Source organism: Erpetoichthys calabaricus, chromosome 8 (assembly GCF_900747795.2).
Source record: "Erpetoichthys calabaricus chromosome 8, fErpCal1.3, whole genome shotgun sequence".
Lineage (NCBI taxonomy): Eukaryota > Metazoa > Chordata > Cladistia > Polypteriformes > Polypteridae > Erpetoichthys > Erpetoichthys calabaricus.
This window is the reverse complement of record NC_041401.2, coordinates 131372314-131387244: the sequence shown is the minus strand read 5'-3', so window position 1 is coordinate 131387244 and position 14931 is coordinate 131372314. Positions and strand designations below refer to the sequence as shown.

Below are 14931 nucleotides of genomic sequence, written 5' to 3'. Positions count from 1 at the left end.
GTTGAGGGCGCATGTCGACAAAAGTCAATATCAAGGGGTAGAGGGCGACAATCAGCTGTTAATGGCAACAAAACTCACTTTTACGTCACAGGCATTCCCTCTCTGCTTGGAGGAAAGTTAGACTCATTGATTCTGCATCCAATCCTTGCATGTGCGTGAGTTACCAAATGTAAACAAATGTAAACAAAGGCAAGATGTTATCGACATTTTACGAGGGAGCAAAGCGAGTGCAGAAAAGAAAATACTTGGCAGACGATGCCTTGCGCATTATCGCTGAGTCAGATTTTTCAGAATCTGATTTTGTTGACTGTGATCAGGAGATTGAGCAAGAGAGTGAGGAACTGGCATCAGGTGATCGGACACCAGCCGATGCCGCCCAATCTGATCTGCTGCCAGCTGAGCACATTAGTGCAGCCGATACACCTACAGCAAGGTTTGTGTGGAAGGAATACTCAGACATTGATCCATGGGAGCCAAACTGGCTACCGGACTTCACAAGACAGCATGGCTTGCTGTTGGACACGACAGATTACTAGTCGCTGAAGTACTTCAGCCTGTTCTCTCCTGATGCTGCTTTTCAGCTACTGTCAGATGAGACAAACGGGTATGCAGAGCAATTTTTTGAATCGCGGGCTGCACTTGCACTGCATTCTCATTTTTCAAAGTGGAAATCCACAACAGAAGATGAGATGAAGGGCTTTTTGGCATTACAAATAGAGATGGGACTAGACTGGTGATATAACTTCAGGGAGCATTGGTCCAAATGTGCTTTGCCCCCTGGTGGCTTTGGACAGGTTATGCCGTGTGATAGGTACGTGCTGCTGTAAAGAAAGAAAGGACAGAGCGGACTATACTTTCTTAGAAGGCTGGCGTCCTTCAACATCTGCAATAAGATGCTGCAGATGTTCTATCAGACAGTTGTGGCGAGCGCCCTCTTCTACGCGGTGGTGTGCTGGGGAGGCAGCATTAAGAAGAAAGATACCTCATGCATGGACAAACTGGTGAGGAAGGCAGGCTCTATTGTTGGCATGGAGCTGGACAGTTTAACATCTGTGGCAGAGCGAAGGGCGCTCAGCAGGCTCCTATCAATTATGGAGAATCCACTGCATCCACTAAATAGTATCATCTCCAGACAGAAGAGCAGCTTCAGCGACAGACCGCTGTCACTGTACTGCTCCACTGACAGATTGAGGAGATCGTTCCTCCCCCAAACTATGCTACTTTTCAATTCCACCCGGAGGGGTTAACGTTAACATTTAACATTATACAAAGTTATTGTCTGTTTTTCACCTGCATTATTATCAATCTTTAATTTAATATTATTTATTGTATCAGTGTGCTGCTGCTGGAGAATGTGAATTTCCCCTTGGGATTAATAAAGTATCTATCTATCTATCTATCTATCTATCTATCTATCTGTCTATCTATCTATCTATCTATCTATCTATCTATCTATCTATCTATCTATCTATCTATCTATCTATCTATCTATCTATCTATCTATCTATCTATCTATCTATCTATCTATCTATCTATCTATCTATCTATCTATCTATCTATCTATCTATCTATCTATCTATCTATCTATCTATCTATCTATCTATCTATCTATCTATCTATCTATCTATCTATCTATCTATCTATCTATCTATCTATCTATCTATCTATCTATCTATCTATCTATCTATCTATCTATCTATCTATCTATCTATCTATCTATCTATCTATCTATCTGTGATTTGTCTGTGCATGAGTCTATGATAAAATACAAGGAACGCCTTTTCTTCTGCCAATATAAGCCAGACAAGCCCACTAAGTATGGCATAAATGATTTTGTACTGGCAGAAGCAAACACTGGTTTCTGCCTGAAAGTAATTACATATACAGGAAAATATTCCTTTCAAAGAGAGAACTGTCCCTGGACAAGTCAGGTTGTGCTGGAGCTAACATTTGGGTCATGTTGTGTACATGGACAATTTTTATACATCACCAGAATTTTTCATGGAGCTACAGAGCAGGGGAAGTGGAGCTTGTGGCACAGTGACGATGACTTGTACTTATTGGGGTAGAAAGGAAGGAATATAAAGTGATACTGCAAGATTTTATTTCTATTGTGGACCAAGCCTATGTCTGTTCATCTATTTGTGTCAATATTTTGGTTTTTATAGCTTGTATATTTGCCACCCAGCAATAAAATTCAAAGTTAGATAGAGCTATGCCACCTTCCGCCTTAGGTCTTTGTAGGGTTGCGCTATGGATACGTGGATGTTTTGAATTCCAAATTAATGAGGTTATGGTTGAATCTAATTTCTTAAAAAAGGATTTACTGATGTATATTGGAATGTTTTGAAATAGAAAAAGAAGCTTAGGAAGGATATTCATCTTGACAATGTTAATTCATCCAGCTAAAGTGAGATTGGGGGTAGACCATCTATTCAAGTCTTGCTTAGTTCTTTCCATGCAGACAGCAACATTTTGTTGATGAAGGGCTTTATGTACCCCTAGTTATTTAAACTGATCTGTGATGATAAAAGGAAAGGTGTCCAATCTAATATTGTGTGCTTGAGAATTCACTGGAAAGAGCACAATTTTGTTTAAATTAATTCTGAGACCAGAAATATTTTGATATTCTATTAGTGCTGTTAGGACTGCAGACACAGTATTTTGTAGATCTGATATATACAGTATCATATCATCTGCATATAGAAAAATTTTCTGTACAAGTCCTTCTCTGATAATCCCCTTTATATCATAAGCATTTCCACAGTGAGCTGCCAGTGGTTCAATGGCGATTGCATAAAGCAGTGGTGATGAGAGATATCCTTGTCTAGTATCACATTCTAGTTTGAAGTAGTCTGAATTAATGTTGTTAATACAAACTGAAGCTTCTGGACTGGTATACAGTAGTTAGATCCATACACAAATGTTCGGGCCAAACCCAAATTTCTCCAATATGGTGAAAAGGCAGTTCCATTCAACCATATCAAATGCTTTTTCTGCATCCAACAATAATATCTATGAGACTTTGTGGGTGAATATATTACATTGAACAGACATTGAAGATTGGAAGGTAAGTGTCTGCCTTTAATAAATGCAGTTTGGTCTTGTGATATTACTGAAAGAAGCACTTTCTCCATCGTTCTAGCTAGGACTTTGGAGAGAATCTTAACATCATTATTCAAAAGTGAGATTGGTCTGTATGCACATTGTAATAAGTCCTTATTTTGCTTAGGAAAGACAGTAATTAAAGATTGACGAAAAGTTTGAGGTAGAATTTTTTTTGTCTCTAGCTTCTGTAAATTTTGGTAATAAAAGGGGAACTAGCTTAATTGAGATTTTTTTAAATAAAATTCGTAGCTATCTGGGCCTGCTGCTTTCCCACTCTGAAGTGATTTTATAGCATCTAGTAATTCTGATGGTGCCAGAGGTTTATCCAATTCCTCTTCACTGAGAGTTATCTAGTTGTGGTATCTGTAATGGATCCAGAAATGCATTAGGTTATGTCTTGTCTTCTTTAACACTAGAATTACCAAAGCCTATGAAAAAAACTTGTAAATCCAGCCCACCTTAAATTCCTTCGCGCCTCTCTGTTAGCGTCTTTTGTCTTGTAAATATGCCGATCAAGACAAAGCAGCAATCAGCCTACTATTCCATCCCCCCACCGCCGCAGAACGGGCACAGAGTTCTCCCAGTTCCAGCCTTGATTATCTGGGAGTGAAGTGCTGGAGTTTTAGAATGGAAATAATAGATTGCTATTTAGAACACATGCATTTCATGTGTGTTCCGTTTCTACGCTAATCTGTATAAACATATCATTAAAATAAACGTTTTTCATATTTTAGTAATCAATGACAAAATGTACACATAAACTTTGTAATGTGCAAAGCCTGAAAAGATCAAATAAACACTTTCAGAAAAGGTTCAAGAATGATGCAACAGCTTCCGTGGCGCAGTGGTAAGAATTGCTGACAAGAGTCCCCCGGTTTTATCCTGACTGCCTCATATATTTACTGTTTTGAGTAGTGAGCTGCTCTTATTGTTAATATTATACAATAAAAACATACATTTGATTTGCGTCTGTAACAGCCAGTGTAAATTTGTAGTACTTGTTAAAGATAGCATTTTTTTTTTCACTTTTATTCTCTCAGTCATAATCATGATGCATACTACTCAACTCCCACAACGGGATCTGACGCTGTTAATTTTTATTTGAAACTGGGAATAACTGTAGATGTGAGTGGTGTTTTGAGACAATCAAACTGGAAATTCTCTGATCTGGATGGATAAAAAGCTGACACACAAATGAACAGCGTCAGATTGGGTGTGAATTTATGCTGGCACTGTTATTTAGGGTTGGATCAGGAGGGGAGGGAGAGCGTGAACGTGACTGAGAGAATAAAAGCGACAAAGCTAACTTTTACAAGTACAGTACCATAAATTTACACCCGATCTGTTCATTTTCAAATAATATTGCATTGGTGTGAAGATGTTTTCTGATTGGTACTATTCAGGGCATAAAATCAGTTCTTCAAAATGTCACATATAGTTGTCTTTCTTTTTTTCCCCGGTGCTGTGTTGACATCATGCACCAGAAGGCGTGAGCTTATTCAGTGCGAGCTGGAGCACGCAGGTGGCCGGTTGCTTGTGCTATAACAAGCTTGACCTGGCAGTGATCAACACACATGTACTGTTCAAGGCATGTACGGGGATCACTGAGAAAAGAAGAGTGTTCATGGCTCACCTTGCAGACAAACTTCTTTGTCGCTTCTTACAAGAAAAGGTGATGGAAAAAGAAAAGGAGGATGCAACATCAACAAGCTTCTGTTCCAAGACAGCTGCTTCCACCAGGAAAGCAAACTCAGTCAATATCAGTAATAGGAACAACAGCACAGAGAGAAGTGTGTACATTGCAACAGGTACACATGTCGTAAATGCAGGAAGGACAGTCTTTGGGTGTGTGGGAACTGTTAACATTTGAATCTGATGATTGCATATAGCGTGGAACCAACCTCTCTGTACTGTTCTTTTCTCTGCATGTCCTGGAGTACAAAAGAAACCCCACCATGCATCAAAATATTGAGACTGGGCAAGATCGGAAAACCAAAAAAAAAAACACGCGGTCACTGATTACAACTGCAAGATAGTGTGCGAATGAATATGAATAATGTTGCATCAGTGCCACAATGTTTTTCGAAATGTACTATACAGGTCATAAAATTAATAATTCCAAATATCATATATACCTATCTCTGTTTTTTGTCAGTAGGGCTTTGACATCATGGACCATAAGGTGCATACTAATTCAGCATAAGCCGGAACACTCAATAAAATTGAATAAAAAAAATCAAGTGACAATGAGATACAAAGAAGGCAGATTCACCAGCGTTTGTGTGTCAGCTTTTATCCATCCAGATCAGAGAATTTCCAGTTCGATTGTCTCAAAACACCACTCACATTTACAGTTATTCCCAGTTTCAAATAAAAACTAACAGCATCAGATCCCATATTGGGTGTCTTATGTATCGTGATCGAGACTGAGAGAATAAAAGTGAAAAAAAAAACGCTAACTTTTACAAGTATTATAAATTTACACCGACTGTTACAGATGCAAATCAAATGTATGTTTTTATTGTATAATATTAACAACTAGCAAAATACCCGCGCTTCGCAGCGGAGAAGTAGTGTGTTAAAGAGGTTATGAAAAAGTAAAGGAAACATTTTAAAAATAACGTAACATGATTGTCAATGTAATTGTGTTGTCATTGTTATGAGTGTTGCTGTCATATATATATATACATATACACATATACACACACATATACACACATATACAGATATATTATATATACATATACACATATATTTTTTATATATATATTTTATATAATACACATACATACATACATACATACATATACACACATAGATGCACTTACAATAACATAGAAATCAATATAAACAACATTAACATCATTATCATATGAGAATATGAAGTAATACATAAGAAGCACATTTCATATAAATATAAATTATTAAACAGTAAAATCTTCTTCTATAATTTGCTACCGTGGCTTTTCGTTGGTCTGTCCAGGATTTTAAATGACCTGTAGCTTGCAAACCGTTTCACCTATTGACTTGAAATCTGGTACACATATAATACGTCACGTCTGCTATCCGCTTTATGGGTGATGATTGTATTACTCTTTTGATGTTTATTTTATTTTAGAATCAACTCCTATCTGCGCACACCAGGGCGGCCGTGGGCAGATGCGTATGGTGTATTCACTCCATGTTATCGTGCATTGCGCTGTCACTGGTATTTTGATAAAAGAATTTGAACAATATATAAGAAGCGTATAAATTATTAAACAGTAAAACATTAACATTTAAGAAGTAAAGTTACATTGAGTACTACTGCAGTGCCTTCGGGTATACCTCATTTTTTGTTTGCCCATTACATGCTTAAATGTATACATTTTTTGGTGTACCTACCCGAGAACACGCGACATATAACCGAACGTGGGAGAAGCATGGATTTTAAACACGCGTTGAGTTCATCTGCTGGTCTCCCTCGTGGAATAACTGGTAATGTTTGAGTAAAATGTACAGCGAGTAAAACGACATTACCTCCTTTTTTTTTTTTTACGATCTCTGAGATGTTGCTTTTTTCGGTTCAAGGCTTCATAAGCTCTTTTATGTGCCATGGTGTACTTAATAAGTACTAATTATCCCAAACCATCATCTTTGAATGTTGCAAGACTTTCGCCTTGTATGTAGATCGGGGTAATTACATTCATTGCATTCCTAGTCTGAATCACAATCTGATTGTATGGGTGGTTACCTGGCACTGTAGGGTTGCCACCCGTCCTTTAAAATACGGAATCGTGCCGCGTTTGAGAATTAAATTGCGCGTCCCGTTTTGAATCAATACTGGACGGGATTTATCCCGTATTTTTTTTATCATTTTTTTTTTAAAGCAGCGTGTCATGCAAATCATCCCACACGCATTTTATGAAGATGCCTCCTTTCCTACTTTTGATTGGGTAATACTTGATGTCATCGTTAGTTTGATTGGTCTTTTTAACTGTCCAGTGAGGAGGGCGTGTCTTTTAAGTAGAGTCTGCAAAGTGTTGGCACTGAGATGTGGCGTCAGCGCCATAGTTGAAGCCCCTAGCGTTGCGGTCAGCAAGTCGGCTAACATCAGCCATGTGCCGTCTTTCAGTTGCGAGAAGCAGATCATAGAATGGTTGAAACTGTTGCCCCTAACGTTGCGCCACGGCGTGTGGTTCGTTTATACCTCGTGTCTTCTCATTAAACTTTTATCTCGCGAATATGTTATTGCAATCCGCAGCGGGAGCGTTTCTATAAACTTAATTTAAACTAACGTTTTACACTGTGCTTTGTTTCCCTTATGAACATGCTTGTATGCTTAACTCGCTCCGTTCTCAATTGTTTAATTAATTTTTTGCTCTTCGCTGTTTCCGGCTCTTCCTCCATTTCCCCCTACTTCGTTCTTTTATCTCGCGAATATGTTATTGCAATCCTTAACGGGAGCGTTTCAATAAACTGATTGAAAATAGTTTTGCATTTACCTTTTTAGTAAAAGGCAAGCTTTTAAGCCTGAGAAATCACCCCGTAAATGCACACGTTTAATTGCACATGTGTTAATATGTATGGTTACACAGTATTAAAAGACAGTGAACAACGTCAGTTACCTTTGTTCCCGCATTTGATAAAAGGTGAGCTTTTAAGCCTGAGAAATCACCCCGTAAATGCACACGTTTAATTGCACATGTGTTAATATGTATGCTTACACAGTATTAAAAGACAGTCAAAAATTAACGTCATTTACCTTCGTTCCCGCGTGTGACTCGTGCTGTAAATGTCTTCCTTGTTTTTAGTTCACGTGATTACGTAGGAGGCGTGATGACGCGATACGTGACTCCGCCTCCTCCATTACAGTGTATGGACAAAAAATATGTTCCAGTTATGACCATTACGCTTTGAATTTCGAAATGAAACCTGCCTAACTTTTGTAAGTAAGCTGTAAGGAATGAGCCTGCCAAATTTCAGCCTTCCACCTACACGGGAAGTTGGAGAATTAGTGATGAGTGAGTCAGTCAGTCAGTGAGTGAGTGAGTCAGTCAGTCAGTGAGGGCTTTGCCTTTTATTATTATAGATAAGTGCAGCTTACTTCTGAAAATGGTAAATATACGAGGCAGTCAGGATCGAACCCGGGGACTCTTGATTACAAGTCAGCAATTCCTACCACTGCGCCACGAAAGCTGTTGCATCATTCTTGAACCTTTTGTGAAAGTGTTTATTTGATCTTTGGACTTCAGGCTTCACACATTACAAAGTTTATGTGTACACTTTGTAATTTATTACTAAAATATGAAAAACGTTTCAGTTTTAATGATGTGTTTACACAGATTAGTGTAGAAACAGAACACACATGAAATGCATGTGTTCCAAATAACAATCTATTACTTCCATTCTAAAACTCCAGCACTTCACTCCCAGATTATCAAGGCTAGGACTGGGAGAACTTTGTGCCCGTTCTGCGGCAGTGGGGGATGGAATAGTAGGCTGCTTGCTGCTTGTCTTTATCGGCACATTTACAAGACAAAAGATGCTGACGGAGAGGTGCGAATGGATTTAAGGTGGTCCGGGTTTTTTCGTAGGCTTTGGTAATTCTAGTGTTAAACTCAGTAGAATATAAGGACTTATAGTAGTCACTAAATGTGTGCATTATATTTTTATGGTCAATGATTTTTGTCTCCATCTGTGTCGGTAATTGCTTGGATTGCATTGTGAACTTCCTGCTTGTGTATTTGTTGAACTAAAATCTTATTAGCTTTCTCTCCATGTTCATAGTAATGATGTCTTGATTTAAAAATGAGTTGTTCTGTTTCTTTAGTTCTGAATGCAAAGCCTGTCTTTTCCTATGAAGTGCTTTATTTGGACACCTGGCATGTTCTTGATCTATTTTGGTAATTTCACTGATTTGCTCTGATGCCTTCTTGGTTTCCAATTTATTTTTGTGTGTAAGATATGAGATAATCTGTCTTCTTAAGAAAGCTTTCAGAGTTTCCCAGAGTATTCCTGCAGATACCTTTAAGGATGTATTTGTCTGTAAAAAAATCGATTTGCTTGGATATAAATTCCATACAGTTCTCGTCTGCTAATAAAAGAGGTTTAAGAAGCCATCTGCAAGATGAGTATGTAAGGCATAATGATTTTAGCTCCATGATCAAAGGGGCATGGTCTGAGATAACAATATTGTTGTACTTACAAGATTTAATCGTAGGGAAGCAATTATTATTTATAATAAAATAATAAATTCTTGAGTAGCAGTGATGCACTGGTAAGTAGAAGGAATATGGTCTTGAGTTTGGGTTTAGAAATCTCCAGGAGTCTAATAAGTTGTGATCAGTTCCAAACTGTGTAATTGTTTTTGCAGTGTTAGACGCCATCTCCCCAGTGGCAGGAGACCTATCTAGGTCTAGATTTAAAACACAATTAAAGTCCCCAGCCTTTATAATTTTATGAGTGTTCACATTGGGAATGGATGCAAATACGTGTTGGGTGAAGTCCCTGTCGTCCACATTGAGTGGGTAGATATTTATCAGAAACACTTTACAGTTAAATAAGTTACCCATGACAGTCACATATCTCCCTTCAGGATCAAATACTACATCTGATACTACAAATGAGATTGTTCTATATATAAAAATTCCCATACGTATAGTTTTCTTTGTAAAGCTGGAATGGAATATTTGGCCAGTCTGGTCTCTATGCAGCCACAACTGATCCTTGCTTAATAAATGGGTCTCCTGTAAAAATACTATTTTAGCGTTTAGACCTGTTAGGTGAGAGAATACTTTCTTTCTCTTTAATTTGTGATTCAGTCATGTAACATTACAGCTCACAGAGTTAACTGTTTGGTCATGAAGATTTTGCTTCTGAACTTTTGTTGTCATTTTGTAGTCTTCACTTAAGATAGCTTTGACCGTAATTTCCAGTTTTCCCAGGAGTTATTGCCATGAAGCCTAATGTTACTTGGCACTTATAAGTGTAAGGATTAAAAGGATAGATTAGAAATAGCTTGTTGTCTCTCTCCCCCCATGTTGACAATACAGTCCAAATACTATAAGCATAAAATATAATCTTGAACTGTCTTGAGAGAGTAAATCCAGGGAATGATGTTAAACAGTAGTCCTGGATAAGCATAGTAAGCCCTAATACAATAAACCAAGGGTATGATGTTAAACATCCACCTTAGAAAAAAATTAAATATAAAACATAAACAAAAAATTGCCGAGAAGTAAATCTATACTAATAAAAGGCAAAGCCCTCACTGACTCACTGACTGACTGACTGACTGACTGACTGACTGACTCACTCACTCACTCATCACTAATTCTCCAACTTCCCGTGTAGGTACAAGGCTGAAATTTGGCAGGCTCATTCCTTACAGCTTACTTACAAAAGTTAGGCAGGTTTCATTTCGAAATTCTACGCATAATGGTCATAACTGGAACCTGTTTTTTGTCCATATACTCTAATGGAGGAGGCGGAGTCACGTATCGCGTCATCACGTATTACGCCTCCTACGTAATCACGTGAAGTGAAAACAAGGAAGAGATTTACAGCACGAGTCAAACGCGGGAACGAAGGAAAATGACATTAATTGTTGAGTGTCTTTTAATACTGTGTAATCGTTGAGTGTCTTTTAATACTTTGTAAGCATACATATTAACACATGTGCAATTAAATGTGTGCATTTACGGGGTGATTTCTCAGGCTTAAAGCTCGAAGTGATCACTCGAGTGAAGGCAGCTTCACAAAAAAAAAACAGATCCTTAACAAACTGTTATTGGTATATTTTCCCTCAATTTTAAAAGGTTTTCTTTTCTTCTTAATAAAAATTTAAAAGCAGAACTTCGCCGGTGCGAACCGCGGGGATTTCAGCGACTGACGCATACAGACATATTCATGAGTGCAGGTACTTCGGAAAGAAAGCACCGTGTAAACCTAAAGTTTAAATTAAGTTCATAGACCTACAAAAGGTTGCCATTGATTTCAGGTAAGATTGCTTTTCTCCTGTACAACTATACGTTGCATTCTCAAGAGTGTGCTTGCACGGCTTGGTCATATTACAACCGGAGTGCTGAACTGACAACGTGATATACAAACAGAACAATCGTAAAAACAGGATTAAATAAAAAGGCTGCTTCCGTTGGCAAAGCAACGAAAAAGGAAGACCTTATATGATGTTCATTTATAAAACAGCGGAGAGGCTGTGTGAAGTCAGCTTCACAAAAAAACAGATCCTTAACAAATTGTTATTGGTAGATTTTCACTCAATTTAAAAAGGTTTTCTTCTTAATAAAAATTTAAAAGCAGTACTCCGCCGCTGCAAAGCACAGGGATGTATATATATAGATAGAGATAGATAGATAGATAGATAGATGTGTATGTATGTAGATATGTATATATGTGTATATATATGTAGATATGTAAATATGTATATGTATATATATGTGTCTGTATGTGTGTGTGTATATATATATATATATATATATATATATATATATATATATATATATATATATATCCATCCATCCATTTTCCAACCCGCTGAATCCGAACACAGGGTCACGGGGGTCTGCTGGAGCCAATCCCAGCCAACACAGGGCACAAGGCAGGAAACAATCCTGGGCAGGGTGCCAACCCACCGCAGGACACACACAAACACATCCACACACCAAGCACACACTAGGGCCAATTTAGAATCGCCGATCCACCTAACCTGCATGTCTTTGGACTGTGGGAGGAAACCGGAGCGCCCGGAGGAAACCCACGCAGACACGGGGAGAACATGCAAACTCCACGCAGGGAGGACCCGGGAAGCGAACCCAGGTCCCCAGATCTCCCAACTGCAAGGCAGCAGCGCTACCCACTGCGCCACCGTGCTGCCTATATGTATGTATGTATGTATGTATGTATGTATGTATGTATGTATGTATGTATGTATGTATGTATGTATGTATGTATGTATGTATGTATGTATGTGTATATATATGTTGATATATGTATATATATGTGGATGTGTATATGTATATATATATGTATATATGTAGATATGTGTATATGTAGATATGTGTATATAAGTATATATGTTTATGTATATATATGTTTACATAACCTCTTTAACACACTACTTCTCCTCTGCGAAGCGCGGGTATTTTGCTATAGGATATATAATAATGGTACCAGTATCATTGCAAGCAAACAGCCGATAAGATCTTCTTTGCCATGCTAGGACAGAATGCGACCCATGATCATATTTCAAATAAGTGTCGGGATCAGTTTTTTTAGCTGTTTGTCTGTTTCCTACATAGAAGTAAACATTTAGAGCTTGCCTTGAATGTCCACCTTCAGTTTGGCAGGATACAAGAGGCTGTATCTGATCTTTAATGTAAAATGCTGCACGTTTAGCAGCTATTGAGGGTGAGAAATCAGGGAAAATACGAATGTGGTTATTTTCATTTGTAATCTCATGTTTCTGTCTGAGAAGTAACATTATATGAAATTTAAATTGCAATTTTTCAAAACACACGATGAGAGTCCTAGGTTTAGAGATATGTGAGCCCTGTATGAGGTATACTGCTACTATGTCTGTGTCTGATTTGAAGTCCTCTCCAGTTATTTTACAGAATAGTTCAGCTACGAATTTCACTGGGATTGGACTTTCATGATTCTCAGAGAGACCTTTGATTCTAATATTCCTTCTGCATCCATCTTCCAGTATAGCTAGCCTGTCTCTGAGTGCTTTGCATTTAGAATTTGCAGCCATTGTTTTTCTGTCAGCGGTAGGTGCCAGTTGTTCATCTGTTTCAATACGAGTCGTGAACGTTTGCTTAACATCTTCCAACTGAGCGCCAGGTGCTCTAAGTTTATTCTCAAACTTAGATGCATTTTCCTGTATTTGTTCCTCAGTTTTGTCTAGCATACCTGTAAAGGTTGCCTCAAAGCGATTATTTAAACGTTCTTCGTGGTCTTTAATATCCTGAGGCAGCTTCTCGTTTGTCTTGTGACTGTCGTGTATTTCCTTCCTGATATCATTTATTTCTTCACTTATATCATTTATTTCTTTTTTTAAATCATTTTTAAGCTCTTTTATGTCTTGAATAGTGGCCATTGCGGCGATCATTGCCTTCAGCTCGGATCGATTGTTTCGGTGTTCTCTGCTTTCCGCTGATGAAGTGGCAAGCTCATTTGGAGTGGATGTTTCCGGCTCGCAAGGAGTAGTTGATATTGCGGAAGATAAGGCCATTTTTAGTTTCAATGAATCTTCTGGAATCGACGAGGTATCCTGGCCTGATTCACTTATACAATCGCTCCCACTTTCGCCCTCGACTGGAGATGATGCAGCAGTGTCAGATCCCAGGAAATTTGTGCTTTCACCTGTCTGTTCCAGGTCATTCTCTGAAAGGCCATACCTTGAGCTTGTACCTGATGCCTGTCTTGGCTTGGATGAATCTTTAGCTGTCTTTTCTGTTTCTTTCTGGACCCTTTTTCTGCCGGTCATGTTTATATATGCTTGCATTTACTGTAATTGAACCCCCTCAGGTTTACTAAATACTGGATACCTCGGGATGATAAAAAAGAGAAAAAGTAACACCGCTGCTAACAGAGTTCCGCTTCAGACGTCCATCTCCCGTAACAGACAAGACCAATTCTCCCAAGATTTGTTTTCTCCCTGTTGATGAGAGTTTCTCAATAAAGTAATTTAGCTGAACAAAGAAGTTAACATGAATTTTGAAAGAAAAGGAATATGTTTAGTCCAAGAATCTAAATACCCAATTGCGTGTTATGCATTAGAAAGTAATTAATTGCATATCCTTGAAGGATAGCTTTATGAGCCCGCAATGCACATAGATGGAAATGCAGATATTCATGTTTTAGTTTGTTTTTACATTTTTTTTTTGCATTCACATTTACTCATGCAATTAATTTTTTTTATTTTAAGACTTATACCATCTCCTGAATCTGATTGTGTCTGGGTCTCTGGAAAACTTAATACATTATGCCTCATTTGAATAACGGCATTCAGTTATTTTTACATAATTAAATACTTACATTTAAGGATTTATCAGATATGTTAATTTTACAAGAGATTATTATGTTTAAAGTAAATTATATTTTAACTTGTGAAGTAAAGCTATGCACATTAGACAGCATGCTGTTTAGATGTTACTCATTACATGTATATAAGAATTTTCTGATTCACAACTTAATAAAGTATCTATCTTCAGCTATCTATTTTTATTTAAAATAGACAATATACATTTTTGTACATATGTTAGAGTTAGACAGAAAGCAGCTGCCGAAGAAGCACGGAGCCGGGAAGAAATGGAAAAGAAAATGCAAGCTATTTTATCCTTAAAAAGCAATATTGCACAAAATAAGGTAAGAATGTCATTGAAAACTTTCATGTAATATCATATCACAACTAAGCTTAATTGATTGATTGGTTGGTTGTATGATTTCACTTAAAGGAAAACCTGCGCATCCAGCAAGCCCGTGATAAAGCAAAGGCCTTACAGCAGAAAGAAGAAGAAGACCATTTGAGAGAATCACTAAAAGCAGAAGGGCTAGATGTTACCAAATACATGTATCAACAGAAACGTATGCAAGAATTTGAGAAGATGAAACAGTATGTGTTCTTATAAAGCATACCTTTATTATCTGATGCTTTTATGCAAGGTAGTTTCTAGCCACAAATGCAAGTAAAATTGATTTGTTTCCCAGATTTGTTATGTAAACAGTGTGCTTGGGATCTCACAGCTATTCAGCGATACAATAGGGCTAGTAGCCTTAAGGCTTACTGACCATCCCATAACCACTGACCCACATTGCCTA

The 14931-nt window shown here is 37.8% G+C and overlaps 1 protein-coding gene across 1 annotated transcript in view; it reads left to right on the top strand.

Moving 5' to 3' along the window:
- Positions 1–14931, top strand: part of cfap74 (cilia and flagella associated protein 74) — a 525252-nt gene that overhangs the window by 130991 nt on the left and 379330 nt on the right. Inside the window, exons 9-10 of the mRNA XM_051931357.1 lie at positions 14376–14478; positions 14568–14725. Coding sequence (XP_051787317.1) covers positions 14376–14478; positions 14568–14725 — 261 coding nt within the window. The remainder of the gene's footprint in view (positions 1–14375; positions 14479–14567; positions 14726–14931) is intronic.